The 21,125-nt window shown below is 54.3% G+C and overlaps 1 protein-coding gene across 5 annotated transcripts in view; it reads right to left on the reverse strand.

The window, feature by feature from the left end:
* LOC144948641 (uncharacterized) overlaps positions 1 to 21,125 on the reverse strand; it is a 298,072-nt gene that overhangs the window by 53,441 nt on the left and 223,506 nt on the right. For all 5 annotated transcript variants that reach the window (XM_078878262.1, XM_078878261.1, XM_078878264.1 and 2 more), the window contains exon 8: positions 9,168 to 9,278. In XM_078878262.1, coding sequence (XP_078734388.1) covers positions 9,168 to 9,278 — 111 coding nt within the window. The remainder of the gene's footprint in view (positions 1 to 9,167; positions 9,279 to 21,125) is intronic.

Raw genomic sequence — 21,125 nt, forward strand, 5'->3', positions numbered from 1 at the left:
GACGACGACGACAACAACAGGGGCGGCGGCGGCGTTGCCGGGAATTGGACAAGCAAAATAACTTCACGGGGAAACTGAAAGCACGTGGGATGAGTGGAAGCACGAGGCGAGCACGAGCCACCCGCTGGAGAAGATCAGACACCGACATTAGCAGTGGTGCAGCAGGCGGGGTAGTGATGGGGTGGGTGGGTGGGTGAGTGATGGGGTGGGTGGGTGCATGGGTGAGTGGATGGCAGATTGGATACACGGGTTGAGGAGTGGGCGAGTGAGTGATGTATGCATGGGGTACTTCTTTCATGCCGTACGTAGCCAACTGCGCTGATCGGAGGTGGCTGGGCGTGCGAGTGGCCGAATGACAGGATGGGTCGTTCACTAGGTGGGTGTTTGGATGAGTGGGTGCATAAGTGGGAGCATCGTGGGTGGGTAGCTTGGTGGGTGGCTGGCTGGCTGGCTAGCCGGGTGGCTGGCGAAGTGGCTTGATGATTGCTTGAGTGGCTAGTAGGTAGGTGGCTGGCTGGCTGGGTAGTTGGGAGGGAGGCAGGGAGTGAGGGAGGGAGGGGCACGGGCGTGCCACGGAATGTTGGCCGACTCCGGGGCCCACGTGTGGAGCAGCTGGCGGCGCCACGGACGAGGGGAGGTGGTGCGCAACGCAAACTCCTCGCCTGGCCAGGACCACAGCGCTCTCCCCCACGAGACGCTTTCATCCTGAGAGCCTCTCCCCCCCCCCCCCGAGACGCTCTCACTCCGCCGAGTGCTCGCTCCGCTCTCACTCCGCCGAGTGCTCGCTCCGCTCATTCTCCAGAACCAGTTCAAACAATCTGGTGTTGACCGTGAGCGGGAACCGAACCGGGGCTGCCGAGGTTCTGAGCCCAGTGCGCCAAGCGCTGCGCCACCGCTCCCCGCACACAAAGATCCCCCATATAGCCTCAATAGACTGTCGGGGCAAGTGCTGTTAGCGAGCATCTATGAAGGCCAGAACGGTACACGAGGGGGTGGGGGGCCAGCACCACGCCCGACCGCCTTTGTCTCCCTAGTGGCGATGTTTACACACCGCACCAGGCACTCATTTGAGGCCGAGTCGACCTAGGGGAGGCCCGGGACCGGTTCAGATAATCGTCACCGATGTTGGCCGTGAGCGGGAATCGAACCCGGGTCGCCGGGATTATAGCGCAGCGCGCTAACCGCTACACTACCGCTCCCCACACACACACGTGCACATACACACACACGTGCACACGGGCCTGCCTGTTGTACGTTATGCAACCTGCAGCTGCCTGGCCAAGCCTCTCTTCCTCGCAGTGCCTGGCTCTGTGTTCGTGAGACTGGCGGCAGGCAGTTATTGTAAGCGCTGCGGCGTTAATGTTGTTCTTTACACACATACTGCCATGTGCTCGTACCGCCCGCCCATTTGCACGGGATACACGGGAAGGGGGGGGGGCGTGATGATGTCAGCGTGACCGGCTCAACTTCGTGGGATGCTGGTGACGTCATTACCCAGATGTGCGTGGTGACGTCACCCATCGTCAAAACCATATTCCCCTCCCCCACCACCCACAAGAAATGTATATTGAACTTCTTTCGCACCATACGTGGCCTGGCCAAACGTGCTAATCCGAGTGGGGAGGGGGGGGGGCGCCTCATCCAGCAGTAGAATGAGGGGAAGGGCTGCAGCATTCAGATGTAAGCACCCAGCAGGGGCAGGCACGTTGGGCTTAAGACGGAGCACTCTGACCGGGAATGGAACCTATTACCTCCACACTGCAAGCCACACAGCGCTCGCCACCCAAGCCACGCAAGCTGTGCAATTGTTTTTTAATAAACAAAGGCACCAAGACCTCACTCACTGCACTGTGTTTGTCATGGAGGTGGACGGGGGGGGGGGTGCTGTTTAACCATACTTCATCGCGCTGGGAGGTGAGCCTTGGTGAAAGAACGGAGGAGGCGGGGGTAGGCAGGGCTGAAAGCGGCTCAGATAGCGTCGCCCGCCACCGATTGTTAGCCGCGGACGGGAATGGAACTCGGTGTCACGAGGTTCATCGCGTGGCGAGCTAACCTCTCTGCACCCCCCACCACACCCCCCCACCAGTGCCGGATTATCCTCGTAGCAAAAGTAGCTGCATGTGCTACTGGCCCCGCACTTTCAAGGACCCCGCGCTAAATGCTGTCAAGCTATCAATTCGGGTTCAGTGATTCTGCACTTGCTCTATGGCTATAGTGCTATACCGCCTTCAACTTTTATGAACAACTGGGTGTTTAAGGTTAGCGATTTGTCGTACTATCTGGCTGTATGGAAAAAAATACAATTACTTTACTATGCAAGTAAAACAAATGTGTTTTAATATTTACGTGTGTATTTTTTATTTAGGGCCCCTTCATAACATATGTTACAGGCCCCGCACAAGTTTAATCCGGCACTGCCCCCCGCCCCTGCTTGTTGTAAGCGAGCGCCTGTCAAGGCTGGGGACTCCCTGCCGCCTTTGTCTCCTCGGTGCCGATGCCTCCAGCACACGGCACCAGGTTCTCGTTTAAAGGCCGAGTCGACCTAGGGGAGGGGACCCCCCTGCTGTCGTTTACCCCGCGGACGGGAATCGAACTCGGCGCACGCTAATCGCTGCGCCACCGCTCTGACCCCACCGCGTGCACAGCTGTGGAAAGTGCAGGAAGAGCGAAAACAAATGGTTGTTAAATATAAAATAAAATTTCAAGAGGGTGTTTTTTTTTTCTCCCTCCCTCTCTCTCGTATGAAAACACGAGAACACGTGCGCCTTGTTAGGGTTCGTTTTTGTTTCCGCGGTGGTGCGACGGCGGTGCCACGTGGACGCTCGGCGCTCGACTGGACATCTGTGGAGGGGACAAAAGAGCTTCGCAGCTCATCGGATTCCTCCTGGACGAATGAAAGATTCTGATTCTGTTTGCCAGAAATGGAGAGCGGGAGATGGAGAGAGAGGGGAAAGAGTGACGGAGAGAGGGAGAGATGGTGAGAGGGTGGGACCGTGAGAGAGAGAGAGAGCGATGGAGAGAGAGAGACACACAGAGAGGCAGAGATTTCGAGAGGCAGAGACGGAGAGAATCAGAGGCAGAGTTCGCTTTGCCACGACCCAGTAGAACGCCGATCCCTTATAACGCTCTTTATCCTGGAGAAGATGTTTTTTCACGAATAAATTTGAAATCATGAGAGTTAGGCACAGAGAGATAGAGAGAGACAGACATTCATGCATACAGGCAGACAGCGACAGTACCAGTCAAGCAGATATATAAGCGGACAGGCGGATGACGAGAGTAACAGGCAGACAGACAGGCATACGGTTCGCATGTGAAAGCAGACATGCAGAGAGCGAGACACGCAGAGAGCGAGACAGCGGAGAGACAGCCGGGCGGAGGAGGCTCGCTGAGCAGGGCAGCACTCCAAGAGCGCGGGGCCACGAGGTGGGGGGGGTGTCTCTCCCCAGCGAACACACAGAGCCCCCCCCACCCCATCCCCCATGGGCCCCCCACCCACAGAAAGCCCAACGTTCTATCGGAAACAATAATACCCCCCCCCACCATAGCCCCCCAATGCCCGCCCCCCCACCAAGCCGAAAGAGAGAATACACACGCATGGTCCGAGTGTGTCGTCTCATCCGCACTGTGTTCAACAACCACAACCACCACCACACTGCAGGTCACCCACTCAACTACAGTACTCAATCACTCACCCACTCAGTCAACCACCTACGCATTCACTCGACCATCCACCCACTCACTCACCCACTCACTCACCCACTCACTCATCCACTCAACTACAGTACTCTATCACTCACCCACTCAGTCAACCACCCACTCACTCAACCACCCACCCACTCACTCGACCATCCACCAACTCACTCACCCACTCAACTGCAGTACTCAATCACCCACCCACTCAGTCAACCACCCACTCACCCACTCAATCACCCACTCACTCATACACTCACCCACCCAATTACAGTACTCATTTACTCACCCACTCACCCACCCACTCACCCACTCACACAATCAGCCACCCACCCACTTACCCTGTCACCCACCCACACACTCACCACACTGCAGGTCATAACCCCTTCTGCTTTCTCCCTCGCACTGCCCCACTCTGGAATCTCCTCCTCCCAGCACCGTCGCCTCTTCCCCACCCAACCTCTTACAACACCAACGACAACCGCGCTCAATTCAACATACACGTGACGCTCCTATTCCTATCTATCTCCCGCACCTCCGATGCGAGTGCTGTTTGTTGCTCGCCGCGTGCCGCTTATGTGTGAGCGAGCGAGTGAGAGCATGCGTGGATCGGTGGCGCAGTGGTTAGCGCACCGCGGCCTTCAGCTGGTGAGCCAGGGGCCACACGGGGGCCACTTGCAATGGCCCACCGAGAGGCATGCTCCTCCGGGACATGCGGAGGTACACACGAGTGGGATGTACGGATGTGTAGGGTGCCACGGTGGCTAGGAGATGTTAACTCCCTCGCCTGCTATACAGGAGGTTGTGGGTTCGATTCCAAACCCGGATAACTGCTGCATATTTGAAGTTTGCGTGTCTCTCTCTCTCATCATCATCACGGTGGCTAGGAGATGTTAACTCCCTCGCCTGGTCTACAGGAGGTCGTGGGTTCGATTCCAACCCGGATACCTGCTGTATATTTGGAGATTGCGTCTCTCTCTCTCTCATCATCATCACGGTGGCTAGGAGATGTTAACTCCCTCGCCTGCTATACAGGAGGTCGACGGTTCGATTCCAAACTTGGACGCCTGCTGTATATTTGGATGTTACCCGTCTCTCTCTCTCTTATCATCATCACGGTGGCTAGGAGATGTTAACTCCCTCACCTGGTATACAGGAGGTCGTGGGTTCGATCGCAACCCTGACGCCTGCTGTACATTTGGAGTTTGCGTGTTCTTATCTTGTATTTATGAAAGATTTTTATCCAAGGCGCATTACACGGGTTATGAGCGGTACAATGAGGGTAGCTAAAGTGCTAGGGACGGGGTATGGGGAGGCAGGTTAGTGGGTAAGAGAATTACAGCGGGTACCTAGGGATGGAGGGAACGACGCGCCAAGGAGGAGAGTACACGAGACAGGGAGGATGCTACTCGCTTCATGTGGAGGGGAAGTTCGCTCCAGTGCAAGGGAGCAAGTAGGAAAAAGGAGCGGGACCGGGATTGTGCACAAGGAGCGGGGGAGGGGGGACGGTGATGAGTAGGAGGAGTGATTGAGAGTGGAGCGGGCGGGAGGAGACGTAAAACGAGACGTGAGAAGCGAGGTAAGGTGGGGGGGGGCAAGGCCGTGGAGAGATTTAAATGACAGCGTGAGGAGCTCGAATAAACACCGCGAGTAGATGGACAGCCCGGTGCATTTCTACGAGAAGGTACGGGGGGAGCAAGTGTGGTCGGTTGTAAATTAAACGTGCGGACGCATTTTGGATCTGTTGTAGTGGAATGAATGCATCGGCTGGGAGACCGAGGAGTGTGGATTATTGTTCTGGGTCGTTCGGGTTTTCCATTCCCATTTAGAAACATGCTTCTAGAGTGTTTGGATGCAATACATTTCCACGTGATGAGCCATTCTGTTGAGCTATTATATTTAAACTCTTTGGGTCTTTCGGTAAAGTCACGTAGGTGACTTTTAAAAAAGAGCTGTATAGCTCAGTGGGCCTGCCCTGGTAAAATAAAATTAGTTTATAGTTTTTTATTGTATGTTGAACTTCTATCACACTGTAAGCAGCCAACCGTGATAATCGGAGGTGCGGGGGGGGGGACAACAAACTAAACACAACAAGAAGTTCTACATGAATGAGATTTCAATGTAGATGCAAAAGTGCATAGCTCCAGTGGCTTCCTAATATCGGAAGGAAGAGCATTCCAGACGGCCGCAGAGGCGCATCTGAAAGCGAGCACGGTACGGTGACCGTCTTTGTTCGACGGCCAGCCAAAATCCACCGCTGCTGCTGCTAGGATGACCGGAGTTCCCCTGGCGATGGTTTAACCTCCTTGACGAGATTTCCAGAGAGAGACAAACAAGGAAGCAGTAGACAAGAGGTAGAGAGGAGTGAAATGAGAGAGAGAGAGAGAGATAGACAAACAAGAGGATGCCAATTCTAGATTTGAAGCTTTCGTGACTGCAAGGATTCATATTCTTAGGTTTTTTCGGTAAAGTCACGTAGGTAAAAAATTAAAATTAATAAAAGTAAAATAAAAATAAAATAAAAATCACGACGTTTCGGAGTCAACACAAGCTTCCGTCTTCAGGTGGAACCGTCGCAGCACGATAGCTGTATCAAGTGAGAGAAGCTTGTGTTGCCTCCGAAACGTCGTGATTTTATTTTATTTTTATTTTACTTTTATTAATTTTAATTTTTTACCTACGTGACTTTACCGAAAAAACCTAAGAGGATGCCAACTAGATCCTTGCGGGGGAAGGGGGGGGGGGCGGAAGGGGGGTTGCACTTCTCCGTCCATCCAGCAGTGGATAGATAAAGCCCGTCCAACTTGTACAACTCAGAGCCGAGTTCTTTGCTATCATTCTTCTTTGGTTCTTTCGGTATAGTCACGTATAAAGATAAAATAATAAATAAAATACTAGCATACGACGTTTCGATTGCAACGCAAGCAATCGTCATCAGGTATAAATGAAATAGAAATGTATTGTAATACAACAGAGAGTCGGAAAATATACGTGACTCATCTTCTTGGTTCTTTCGTTAAAGTCACGTAGAAGGGACATAATAAAAATAAAACATAATAAAATAATTCCCAAAACGTTTCAGCCACAACGCAAGCAGCCGTCCTCAGGTGAAGACCAGGTCTGTCGGGGAGACAGCGTCTGAAATTTCAGACGCTCATCGAAATTTCAGACGCTGTCTCCCCGACAGACCTGGTCTTCACCTGAGGACGGCTGCTTGCGTTGTGGCCGAAACGTCGTGAGAATTGTATTTTATAATGTTTTAGTTTTATTACTTTATTATTTCCCTTCTACGTGACTTTACCGAAAGAACCAAGAAGATGAATCCCTGCAGTCACGAAAGCTTTAAATCGAAATATACGTGACTTTACCGAAAGAACCAAAGAATAATTCCTGCAGTCACGAAAGCTCCAAATTAAGTTCCTTTATTATCCTTATCACGAGACCACCCCTCACCGTCCGGCCGCCACCGTGTTTGCCTAGGGCAGGGACTGGGCGATCGAGCGAGCGGGCGGGCGCGAGAGTTTCCCCACGACGTTTGCACAATGACCAAGTGGCTGTATGGGGAGGGGGGGGGTGCCGCTGCTCTGACGACCCTGTGGACATCGGACCCACGTTGGGATCCACACCTCCCCATTGTTCGAACGCCACAAGAGCAACGGCCTCCGCAGTTTGATGGGTGGGGGTGGGGGGGGACACCGAAATCGCAACCTCAAAACGCCGCGGCTGACGTCATCACAGGAGTTGCGCCGGCGTGCTAACCGTTGCACCGCCGCTCCAACCCAGGTTCTCAATGGCAACTTCGCGGATTTGTCAAATGCGCGCGCCGCATGATGTGGACCAACGCTGCCCGAGATTTGAAGCTTCCGTGACTGCAAGGATTCATACCCTTAGTTTTTTCGGTAAAGTCACGTAGGTAAAAAAAATGCAATTAAAATTAATAAAAAATAAAATAATAAAAATCACGACGTTTCGGAGGCAACACAAGTCTCCGTCATCAGGTGGGACCGTCACAGCCAGATTTGCTGTAGCAAATGCTGTAGCAAATCTGGCTGTGACGGTCCCACCTGTAGCAAATCTGGCTGTGACGGTCCCACCTGATGACGGAGACTTGTGTTGCCTCCGAAATGTCGTGATTTTTTAATTATTTTATTATTATTTTTAATTTCATTTTTTTTACCTACGTGACTTTACCGAAAAAAACTAAGAGTAAGTAACAACACTGCCCTGCCCGTAACGAATGAAAATAACGGTCGGTGTAAATACGGCGGCTGTGGCGGCAATGGAATTCCGATGACGATGCTAAAGAGCGAAGACGATAATATGACCGTGACAGTGATGATGTTGATGCTGATGGGACAGAATCAGAAGATGTATTTGTGCTGGAGCAATCCGATGAGCTATGAAGCTCTTGTTCACAGATGTCCAGTTGGTGCAGCTCAGAACGGTACGAGTGCAGAGTATAAGAAAGGTAAACAAATAACAAAAAAAAAGATACAAATAGAAGGGAAATAATAAAATAAATAAAACATCATATTTTTATTACTTCATTATTTCCCTTCTACGTGACTTAATTGAAAGAACCAAGAAGATGAATCCCTGCAGTCACGAAAGCTTTAAATCGAAAAATACAAATAGAACTAAACTATTTTTTTTATCTTACTAGGTAAAGGCCACTGAGGTGTTCACTTAATTTTCAGAAGCAACCTGGCCACAAATGATGGCTCAACCAAGTGGCATATATCGTGTTGAAGTGACGATGATGTGACCACCAAGATGCCAACGATGATTATGACGATGAGTTGTTCGCGATAGAGCTGCCCTCCGTTACGCCGGGCGCTGTTGACATCGCATCTCATCTCTTGAACACGCCGAGAGCACCCCCAGTAGGAGCTGTCTCTGTGCGGCTGCCAGCACGGCGGCGATGACTGCCGCTGCTGCCGCGCATGATCCCAATTGAGTGATTTGCGGGGTGATTTTGTTTGGGGGAATATTGGCAAAAAAATTAACTCGTGACACCAACACACGACGGCCCTCTGCTCGTTTCTAATGATGCCACGGGCTCTCTAGCGTCCACCCACCAGCGAGTTACGTGGATGGCCTGGAGCATTTAGTAGGTTAATACTCGCAGAGACGCAGCGTTGGCCGGGGCGGCCCGCCGAAACCGAACCGCGAGCCTCCGCAATGATGAAAGGCGCTCCCCCGGCCGGGTCACCGCGTCGGCACCCGAAATGCAACGACGATGGCAACAACAATAGTAACCATGACGATGACCACAATGGCAATGATGGCAACAATGGTAACCATGACGATGACCACAATGGCAATGATGGCAACGACGATGGCAGCGGCAACGAAGCGGCGTCCAGGGGTGCCAAACGATGCCGACCACAACGATGACCACGTGGGACTAGCCGTTATGACGTCACAACGACAATGACGTCATCGACAACGTCGTCGACGGCGTGGTTTCTCACCTCGCACACGGAGCCGCGGTCCTCGCTGGGGCAGCTTGGCCTCCTCTCGGCGGCCGGGCGGGGCGAGTCCAGGCTGTGCGAACGCTGGTAGCGGCTCTCGTACTCCTCCAGCTGAGCACGTGGACACACACACACGCACACACACAGAGATACAGGTAAGGGCCCCCCGCCGCACGAGGGGAGTGGTGTAGACAGGACCACGCCCGTCCGCCTTTGTCTCCTCAGCGGTGATGCGTACGCACCGCCCTGGGAACTGTGCTCTTGTGAGGATAAGGGGAAGCCCATGGCTGGTTTAGATATTCGCCACTGATGTTGGCCGTGAGTGGGAATCAAACTCGGAGCACCGGGTTCGGTAGCGCTGTGTGCTAACGACTACGCTACCATTCCCTACACACACACACAGAACGGCCCGGGAAAGCAGACATCACATAGCTGCATCTGAGACAATTGACCTCTGACCTACACATAGTAGAGGGCAGCACTTTCTCACTCACTCCCTCACCGAGAGAAATGTTCGTCACGTGACGGTAAAACCGACAATTTTTTATTCTCAGAGGTCGAATTCAGCCAACTTTCAGCGCAGGACCAAACTTAATGTGATGGGGTTTTTGTTGTCCAGATATTGATCGCTGGGCAAAGGCCATCAACTCACGACTAAACTTCAGAACCCGGTTTAAATCACTGCTCAGTCTATGCAAGTCGTTTAATCCCTGTGTGATTCAATGATTCTCGATGTAAGTATATGGGTCTCTTTGTGAGTCTATGGGTCTCTGTGTGAGTCTATGGGTCTCTGTGTGAGTCTATGGGTCTCTGTGTGAGTCTATGGGTCTCTGTGTGAGTCTATGGGTCTGTGTGAGTCTATGGGTCCCTGTGTGGGTCTATGGGTCTCTGTGTGAGTCTATGGGTCTCTGTGTGAGTCTATGGGTCTCTTTGTGAGTCTATGGGTCTCTTTGTGAGTCTATGGGTCTGTGTGAGTCTATGGGTCCCTGTGTGAGTCTATGGGTCTCTTTGTGAGTCTATGGGTCTCTGTGTGAGTCTATGGGTCTCTGTGTGAGACTATGGGTCCCTGTGTGGGTCTATGGGTCTCTGTGTGAGTCTATGGAACCCTGTGTGAGTCTATGGGTCTCTGTGTGAGTCTATGGGTCTCTGTGTGAGTCTATGGGTCTCTATGTGAGTCTATGGAACCCTGTGTGAGTCTATGGGTCTCTGTGTGAGTCTATGGGTCTCTGTGTGAGTCTATGGTCCTCTTTGTGAGTCTATAGAACCCTGTGTGAGTCTATGGGTTTGCAGCCACTGTTGACCAAGCTGAGACCACAGGCGACCGCCGATTGAGTGCAAATCTCCACGGAGGTTTGCAAGACCTGCTTTCTGTACCGCCCTGGCGAGATCAAAAACAATAAATACTTTGACCGGCGGATGTGTATATTTTACTTGCTTTAGCACTTTGGTCTACGTATCCGTCAAATGCACGTGCCACCGTTGTTTTTTTTTCTTCCTAGAATTAATCAGAAATTAACCATGGGAGAGTCCACGCGGACTTTTGAAACGTGCCGATGTTGCGCTCTCGTGCGGTTTTCCGAATCGTCGCACTGCTGTCGGACCGTGGGTGGAGCGGGGGGGGCGGGGGGCGGGGGGGTGGGAGTGGTGGCACAGCGGTTAGCGCAACCGGCCCCGCGATCCACCACCGCTCACGGCCAACATTGGTGGCGAGTGACGGGCTGTATATGAACCCAGTGCGGGGTCTCCTCTAGATTTACTCGGATGTAAAACATCAGCACAGGGGAGACAAAGGCGGCTTGGCATTGGTGCTGCCCACAACACCCCTTCATTAGGTGAACCGCGCCGGCCTTAATAGGTGTTCGCTAACAGCACTTGCCCCAACAGTGTGATAAGGCTACACGATGGGTGTGGGTGTGTGTTTAGTGGTGGCTGTGCGTGTGTAGGCGCGCGTGTGTGTGTGTTTGTGTGCACATGTTGGAGTTCGGGTTAAAGGCGACGAACACGGCTAACATCAGCGGCGGGCGATAGATGAATGGGTCCTGGCGATTCGGCATCGGTTGTGAAGAATTTCACAAATTGAATGAAACTGAACACAGCTCGTAGCAGCAGCTTGTGACACCACTGGCTTGTGACGACACACGGGCTCAGTAAAGCAGTCATTGAAGGGGAGGGTGGAGACGACGCTTCGCTTGCGATCCACGGCGAGAGACAGAGGAAGAGGAACACGTGGATCAGAGAGCACGAGCCACGGCCTAGAAGGGACGATGGCACACCAAAGGTCGAGAATTTACGTACGGATGTCGAACCTCTTTCGCGCCGTACGTAGCCGACCGTGGCTAATCGGAGGAGGGGGGGGGGGGGAATAATAATAACGGAGTGGCAGCCAAGGAATGGAATGAGTCCGAGAGGACGTCCCACGGGGGAGAGACGGAGCAACGAAAATGAGCTCCTCGTGTCCACAGCAGGTGTTGAATCGCAGGCGGTGGCGGCTTGGCGAGGCCTTCGTCCAGCAGTGGATTGACCACGGCTGACGATGACGACGACACTTGGAAGGGGCACAAATATGACCCCCCAGTGGCCCCCCTACGGGAGCGCGTGCCGGAGTGGTTTTGAACAATGCGCCCTCCCTGCCGCCACTCGTCACCGACAAGTACCGGCAGAATCAATATCCAAACAGAGCAATTACTGCCACAAGCACAACAACAACACCACCTCAAACACCACCACCACCAACCACCAACAACAACCGCCATTCGCCACTAAGTGGCGGTGACGTCACCACGGCGTTTGTTGTGCCAGGCAATGTGCACGTTAAGGCCACGTGAAGCGTCGAGCGCCCGCTGGCAGGAGGTCACGGGGACAGACCACCGCCACTACCGCCAACCACCATCCGTACAAGTGCTACCATCATCACTTCCACCATCGCCATCACCACCGCCGCCGACGGGAAAACACAACCTCCGAGACCTGCCACGACTACAAAGACAGCCTTCACCCCGCCGCCGCCATAATCATCGCCGCCACGACCGCCACACGCGGAGCGACGCTTCGTTAGACTCCGCTGAAGCACGGCAAGGAACTTTGCCTCGTGCCCAATTAAACCTCGGCGCAGACAACCGTGTGGACTGGAGGGCTCAAACATTCGGGAATGTGGGGCTGGTGGTGGTGGTGGTGGGGGCTTGTGAAGTGTGAGGCCCCTCTCACAACCGCCACCGCTGCAGCCCCCTTCTACCCCACCACCACCAACCCCAACAACTCCTCCACAGCTGTTTAAAGTTTCTCAAAAGCCGAGCGAGAAAAAATTTCAGAGAGCGCAAACAGAGCGTGCGCGCGTGCCTGACATTGCACTAACAATTCCCCAAGCAGCCTCCTTCTCCTCGTCCTCCTCCTCCACGTACCCCCCCCCCCCCCTTGCTCCTCCTCGTCCTCCTCCCGTTCCGCTCAGAGTCGCAGCGAGTGGAGCGCTAACGATGTTCCCGGGCGTCTCACCCGAAGCAAGTTGAAAAACGCTTTCATCCTTCGAGTCGCCCGCTCTTCCAGCCCTCCTCCTCCTCCGCCACCACCACCGCCACCACCGCCGCCACCACCACCGCCACCACCACCGCCACCACCACCGCCACCACCACCGCCACCACCGCCGCCACCACCGCCGCCACCACCGCCGCCACCACCGCCGCCACCACCACCGCCACCACCACCGCCACCACCACCGCCACCACCACCGCCACCACCACCGCCACCACCGAGATGAGCCACGCAAGTAACGCTCGCTCACTCGCTCAATTGCTCAGTTCCAGATGAGAACCCCCAAAACCGCCCCCATTCCCCCCCCCACCCCCATAGCTCCCCCTCCCCCCACGTGCCCCACCCAAACCCCCCCACCCCTGCGTGGCCAATAGGACTCCCCACCCCCCGCCGCCGACCCCCCCCTACTCCTGAACCGGGAGCGACTGTATGCGTCCAGTGGCCCACTCATCCCGGACAGCCGAAATTGAAAACGAACTTCTCTTAAACCGCCTTCTGTCGTGCCAAGTTTGTCGTCCGTCCCCCCTGGCACCTCCGACGGGCAACGGTCGTCTCCGTATGGTGATGCGAGAGAAGTTCAACGTGCGGGACACACTGACACAGCCACCAACGCCAGACTCTCACTCACTCCCCACCGCGTGAATCGTTCGAACGACAAGAGGAGCGCGTGCGTCGCCTCGGGCAGCTGTCCCTGCGGGGCGCAAGGCGGCTCTCCGCACACGCCGGCATGGAGACCCCTGGCTCTCGGCCGCGGTGTCGGCTCGGCGTCTCTGACCCCTCCGAGGGGACCCGAAGGCCCCCTTCTCTACACACGCTGCTGTCGCGTTCCTTGGAAATATTCACAGCCACGGGGCTCTGTGGCGGGGGGGGGGGGCGGTGGCGGTGGGTGGATGGTGGTAAAATTGGAATTGGGATGAGGACGAAGAGGGGGTGGGGGCCAGGTTAGTGTGGTGGGGGGTGGGGGGGAGATTAAATAATAAATAAAAGGGCGCCACTGCCGAGGCTTTCGCGGCCGCTGCTGCGTTGCGGTAGTGGTGCTCAACCAACAACAACAACAACAGCAGCAGCAGCACTCGTCAACACACACCACTGGGTGTGCGGCGTCAAAATAAACAAACGCAGCAGGCGACGTTCGCGGGCGACGGTGCTTCTTCGCGGCACGTACTGCATATGTTTGGTGCGATGTGAAGCAGGGCCGTTGCCCGAAACGTCGCCTGCTACATCCGTCTCCTTCCAGGGCACAAAACCTCGCCGGTGTCTCGTCAAGCAGCATAAAGCACCGCCGCCGCCACCTCGCGAACTCCGGCCATCCTCGTAGAAGCAGCGGCGGCAGCGGCGGCTTTTGGCTCAGCCATCGAACACAGACTGTGGCCGTCTGGAACGCTCTTCCTTCCGATGTTAGGAGGCCACTGGGAGCGATGGCACTCTTGAATCGTCTGGCATTGACAAACTCGTTGTGGAGAATGTAACCAAGGCAATAGAGAGGCAGACGTCTCCGCCGCGTGTTCCGTTGTCCCACACGTGAAACATCAGAGCGTCTCTTAAACAACGATGCTCATTTTTACGTTTGGCCGTGTCAAGTGATCGAGCAGGGGATGAGTGCAACCCGCCATGTCGTGACGCAAGAGAGCGAGCCGTTACCACCACGGTGGTGAGATGATAACTACCTCGCCTGGTATACTGGAGGTCTGGGTTTGATCCCAACCCTGACAACTGCTGCTGTATATTTGGTCGCGTGGATTTTTCTCCGGGTCCTCCGGTTTTTCCTTCCAACCTTTAGAATCGACGTCGCGCGCTTGGAATATTTTTTGGCTGCAGTCAATGTGCACACGACGAGCCACTTTCGTTGAACTATCATCATTTGCGGGAGCCAGGTCGCGTCTGAAACAAGAACTACGCGGCTCAGTGTTAGAGTTGGAGGGCTCTCTAGCGTCTGCCCATTTGGACCCTGGGTTAATTCTTAACGCAATCTCCCCAAAGTCAGCTCCGACGCGGCTTCCTCGCGTTATCGCTTCGTGCAAATTGGAAGTCCCCCTGCCCCCACCACCAAGCCCACCCCCACAACCCCAAGGCGTTTTCCGCTGCACATGACGATCCTCGCTGCTGCACCGGAGAGAATTCACAGTGCAGCATCAGCAGTAGTCGGAGCGATCGTTATGCTCCCGGCACTCGCCAAATCGCTCCAGTTGCTCGCCCGCTCGCCGGCGGTCAGCCGCCTCCTGCTCACTCTTCTACCGCTACTACCGTGGTTATCGTTCCCGTGAACTTCACTCACCGATTCGCTCCAGCACCGATGTTCCCAGACTGCATCAGGGGGAGACCCAGGACCGGAAATCGAACTCGGGTCGCTGGGTTCATAGCAACCACTACACTACCGCCCCCCCCCCCCCCGTAACCTTTATGCACTAAGACAATCATCACCCGTACAACCTTTAACAGGCTGTTGTCACAAATGCTGTGGGGGGGAGGGATGGGAGGGGGGGTTGGGTGGCCAGCACCACTCCTAACCGACTCTGCTGCCCGTGAACGGGGGATCGAACTCGGGTCGCCGGGTTCATAGCGCAGTGCGGCTAACCACCACCCATACCCTGCCACCCCCCACCCCCACCGTCAAATTTCCGCACACACACACACAGACACTCACAGGCGCACGCAATGTGAGTGCACGCACGTGCGCGCCAACGTACGACTCTTTCGTCAATTGTCGGAAATTATCCGTCCCCGTAAAGCTCATTACTATGCACGCCGCAAACGAACGGACGGACAAAGAAAGGCGCGTCACGTTGCTAAAGTAACCAGAGGGAGGGGGGACGGTACCTTATAGCCATATACAGCGAAGGCTGTAAGGCACCCATAGAGCCTTAGCAGCAAATTCCTTTGTCAAGGCGCTCTTCCCCCTCCAACTCAGCTTAAATATACGCTGCCAAGCCTGGTGGTGTTCATTCAGACGCTGTCTTTCTGACAGACCTGTTCTTCACCTGAGGACGGCTGCTTGCGTTGTGGCCGAAACGTCGTGAGAATTATTTTATTATGTTTTATTTTTATTATTTTATTATTTCCATTCTACGTGACTTTACCGAAAGAACCAAGAAGATGAATCCCTGCAGTCACGAAAGTTTTAAATCGAAATTTAGCCTCAGCAGACTGTTGGGGGCAAGCGCTGCCTGCGAACGCCTATGTAGGGCCGGCACGGTGCACAGGGGGGGGTGGGTGGCGAGTGTCAAGCGCGCACGCAGAGTCACGCAGTCAGCGGTGAGCACCAATCAGACTCGCACAAAGACGCCAGATTTATGGCGGGGGGGGGGCGTGGGGGTGAATGTGGGGGGAGGGGGAGGGGGTAATGGAATGGGTTTAAGGAAGAGAAGTGAAAGAGGTGACCGGGTGACTGAGAGGTCAGAGAGAGACGCTGCTGCCACTGAGCCGGAGCCGCTGACAGCGTGAGTTCCAATCCGGGTTTGGGCCGCTGACCGTGACCCATAGACTCACACAGACTCATAGACTCACAGAGTGACACTTAGCCTCATACAGAGACCCATGCATGAACACAGAGACCCCATAGACTCACACAGACTCATAGACTCACAGAGTGACACTTAGGATCGTATAGAGACCCATTCACTCACATAGACTCCATAGACTCACAAAGACTCATAGACTCACATAGCGACACTTAGGCTCATACAGAGACCCATGCATGAACACAGAGACCCCATAGACTCACACAGAGACCCCATAGACTCACAGAGTGACACTTAGCCTCATATAGAGACCCATGCATGAACACAGAGACCCCGTAGACTCACACAGACTCATAGACTCACATAGTGACGCTTAGGACCGTATAGAAACCCATTCACTCACATAGAGACCCCATAGACTCACACAGACTCATAGACTCACATAGCGACACTTAGGCTCATACAGAGACCCATGCATGAACACAGAGACCCCATAGACTGACACAGACTCATAGACTCACATAGTGACACCTAGGATCGTATAGAGACACACACAATCACATAGAGACCCCGTAGACTCTCATAGAGACTCATAGACTCTCACAGATACTCTCACAGAGACTCTCAGATATTCTCAGAGACTCATAGACTCTCATAGAGACTCTCACAGAGACTCTCATACACTCTCATAGAGACTCATAGACTCTCATAGAGACTCATAGACTCTCACAGAGACTCATACACTCTCATAGAGACGCATACACTCTCATAGAGACTCATAGACTCTCATAGAGACTCATAGACTCTTACAGAGACTCTAACAAAGACTCTCACAGAGACTCTCATACACTCTCATAGAGACGCATACACTTTCATAGAGACTCATAGACTGTCATAGAGACTCATAGACTCTCACAGAGAGCCACGGAGTCAAACAGAATAGTGCCGGGAACTCCGGACGGACACCGCTCGGGTCTCACCGAGCGGGGGCGATCGCGCCGAGAGTTGCAGTGCGACAAATGTTCGTCAAGAGACAAAAAGCGCTCGGATAACAGCGAGCAGATCCCTCCCTGCCTCCCCCTCCCTCCCCACCCCCACCCCCGTACCCCACCCCCTGCTGCCCCCTCTCCGCCCCCCGTCTCTCGGGGTGATTCAGATCGAGAACGAAACTCAAGAGTTCTGTGTCAGCAGAAAAAAATAAATCCCGAATGTCTAAACAGGAAACGGAGGCGCAGTGGCGGCGATGACTCCTCTCGTCACGGGGGCTGTGTGGGCTGTGTGGGCTGTGTGAGCTGTGTGGGCTGTGTGGGCTGTGTGGGCTGTGTGAGCTGTGGGGGCTGTGTGGGCTGTTTGGGCTGTGTGGGCTGTGTGGGCTGCGGGGGCTGTGTGGGCTGTGTGGGCTGTGGGGGCTGTGTGGGATGTGTGGGCTGCGTGGGCTATGGGGGCTGTGTGGGCTGGGGGGATTGTAGGGGCTGTGTGGGCTGTGTGGGCTGTAGGGGCTGTGTGGGATGTGTGGGATGTGTGGGCTGTGTGGGCTTTAGGGGCTGTGTGGGCTGTGTGGGCTGTGTGGGATGTGTGGTATGTGTGGGCTGTGTGAGCTGTGGGGGCTGTGTGGGCTGTGTGGGATGTGTGCACTGTGTGGGTTGTGTGCGCTGTGTGGGCTGTGTGGGCTGTGTGGGCTGTAGGGGCTGTGTGGGCTGTGTGGGTTGTGTTTGCTGTGTGGGCTGTGTGAGCTGTGTGGGCTGTGTGGGCTGTGTGGGCTGTAGGGGCTGTGTGGGCTGTGTGGGCTGCGGGGGCTGTGTGGGCTGTGTGGGTTGTGTTTGCTGTGTGGGCTGTGTGAGCTGTGTGGGCTGTGTGGGCTGTGTGGGCTGTAGGGGCTGTGTGGGCTGTGTGGGCTGTGTGAGCTGTGTGGGCTGTGTGGGCTGTGTGAGCTGTGTGGGCTGTGTGGGCTGTGTGGGCTGTAGGGGCTGTGTGGGCTGTGTGGGCTGTGTGGGCTGTGTGAGCTGTGTGGGCTGTGTGAGCTATGTGGGATGTGTGGGCTGTGTGGGCTGTGTGGGCTGCGGGGGCTGTGTGGGCTGTGTAGGCTGTGTCTGGGGTCTGGCGCTGCGTTCACTTCTCGTTGAGGAAGTGATTTTCCCAGTCCCGCCGCTGAAGGAGACTTTGTAGAACTCATCAGCAGGCCACGCACTCGCCACGACGACTCATTTCCTACGCCCCCCTTCATCTCCGTTCTCCAGGAAGCCGTCCATGCCTCCTCTTCCTCCTGCGCCCTTGGGCATCCACATACCCTTCTCCCCTACAACCGGTTCGTCGCCATCGTCAGGTCAGCCATGGTCAATCCACTGCTGGATGAAGGCCTCATCAAGCTACTGCCTCCAGCAAATGTGTTAAAGCCAGGCGAGGCTTCGAGAGACCAGGCGATGACTCGTATTTGCAAGACTGAGTGGGTGACGGATTGTGGGACGAGGTGAATGGGTAACCGATTGACGAGGTGATTGATACAGTGAGTAGGTGAGTGGGTAACTGATCCAGTGAGTTGGTGACTGATCAGGTGAGTCGGTGAGTGGGTAACCCATCGAGTGAGTGGGTGACTGAACGAGTGAGTAGGTGAGCAGGTAACCAATCAAGTGAGTAGGTGAGTGATTGAGTGAGTCGGTGACTGACTGAGTGAGATGATGAGTGAGTGAGTTGATTCGCGAGGACTGATCATGGCTGGCTGATAACGATGAGTCCCTCCAAGCAACCGTACTTGCTTTGCCTGTGCATGCGCAGCACTCATCAGCCGACCAATCGGACACAACAGTTGAGCACTTACATTGTAATAAAAATAATAAGGGGAAGTAATTTCTCAGTAAGGAACACGATGACATGTCCAGCCGTTCGAGTCACCGTTTACTATAATCGCTTTCCTAAGGTGGAAAGCACGAACCAATTAATGTAACTGCTCTGTCCATTTGCGTGGAGCGGAGAACGGTCAAGGTAACTCTCGTGAAAACGATCAAACATCGTTTCCTAATGATGTCAACTCGCAAAGCTGCTGCCTCCACATGCCCACTCATCGCTCTCAAAGAGAGATGGAGGTCGACTCGAGAAAGAAAGAGAGAGAGGACGACTCAGAGAGAGAGAGAGAGACAGAGGATGACTCAGAAAGAGAGAAATGACGAATTCAGAATTCAAATCAGAGACAGAGAGGACGACTCAGACAGAGAGAGAGAGAGGATGACTCAGATACAGAGAGATAGAGGACGACTGAGAGACAGAGAGAGGACGACTCAGAGAGAGAGAGAGAGGACGACTCAGAGACAGAGAGATAGAGGACGACTGAGAGACAGAGAGAGGATGATTCAGAGAGAGAGAGAGAGAGGACGACTCAGAGAAAGAGAGAGAGATACAGAAGATGACTCAGAGAGAGAGAAATGACGAATTCAGAATTCAAATCAGAGACAGAGAGGACGACTCAGACAGAGAGAGAGCGGACGACTCAGAGAGAGAGAGAGCGGACGACTCAGAGAGAGAGAGAGAGAGGACGACTCAGAGACAGAGAGAGAGAGGACGACTCAGAGAGTGAGAGGACGACTCAGAGAGAGAGAGCGGACGACTCAGAGACACAGAGAGAGAGAGGACGACTCAGAGAAAGAGGGGGTAGAGAAAGGGAAGGGGTAAGGAGAGCAGAGCGTGAAATCTTTTGTGAAATCTTTCATTTAAAAAGGGGGGGGGGGTTTACATAAAGCAAAGCATAAAAAAAAACGAAATGATGAACGAAGCAAAGTGCCGACTACACCGAGCATCTTCTTCTTTCCTCTGATCGTAACAAAAAAGAGAGAGAGAGGACGACTCAGAGAGAGAGGACGACTCAGATAGACAGAGGACGACTCAGAGAGAGAGAGAGAGAGGAAAGACGAATCAGAGAGAGAGAGAGGGAGGACGACACGGAGGCGCCAGGAGGAGGAACCACAGACAAGCGGGAAGGCAGCTGTAGCAGACAAAGCTCTGCAGTCCTCTACATGTCAAGGTGTTATCGCCCAAATTTCACGAGCGCTTTCCCGCGAGAGAAGACCGGAGCGCCTGGAGAAAACCCCAACGCGCGAAAGGGGGGGAGCAACACTCAATCCCACACAGAAGCGACGGACGGAGATTATCCCGCACGTTGAAGGACAGCCTTCTCCTGGCAGAGCGAGGGTTCGGCTCCCCCTCGACGCCCACTTAGAGGGGTTTCCCCACGGCTGGTCACGGTGATCCATCAACCCTCGCCGCTGCTTGCTGCCTCCACAGCGCTGGCTCACAGGGGTGACGAACAAAACAACTTCAGCGCGTCTCTGTTAGGGAATTGCTCTGCAGGAAAGCTGGCAAATTGATCAAAGGTTTATTGCTAACACCGCCGGGGGCAAGGGTGGTGGGGTGGGCCATAAAACCAGGGGCTAAAAGGGTTCTCGCCGTGGCTGTTTGCGACTTAGCGGCCGATTCGAGCCCCCCGCTGCCGTGGCGACGATGCCAAGAGTCGATCGCCCGTGCGAGGGGGTCGTCGGGCAGTGCGCTCGGAAACAGAGCGCGAAAACGCCGTCAGGGAGCAGAAAGCATCACGTGAACTCCGGTGAGCCTTGCAAGCGGTGGCTTTTGGCTAGCCGTCGAACGAAGGACGGGTCACCGCATCGCGCGCCTTGAGATGCGCGCTTTTGCGGCCGCATGGAACGCTTCTGCTTCCGATATTAGGAAGTCACCGGAGCTACGCTCATTTAAATCATCCAGATGGAAAATTCGCTTATTTAGAATGTTATTTTCGTCTAGAGTTGAAGTTTTCGTGACTGCAGGGATCCATACTCTTTGGTTCTTTCGGTAACGTCACGTGGGTAGAAAATTAAATAAATTAAATCACAACGTTTCGATTGCAACACAAGCAATCATCATCAGTTGGGAAAACCACAGCAATATTTTTTTTGCTGAATTGTGTTGTCCTTCCCCCCGCACCTTCGATTCG

The sequence above is a fragment of the Lampetra fluviatilis genome, chromosome 50, assembly GCF_964198595.1.
Source record: "Lampetra fluviatilis chromosome 50, kcLamFluv1.1, whole genome shotgun sequence".
Classification (NCBI taxonomy): Eukaryota; Metazoa; Chordata; class Hyperoartia; order Petromyzontiformes; family Petromyzontidae; genus Lampetra; species Lampetra fluviatilis.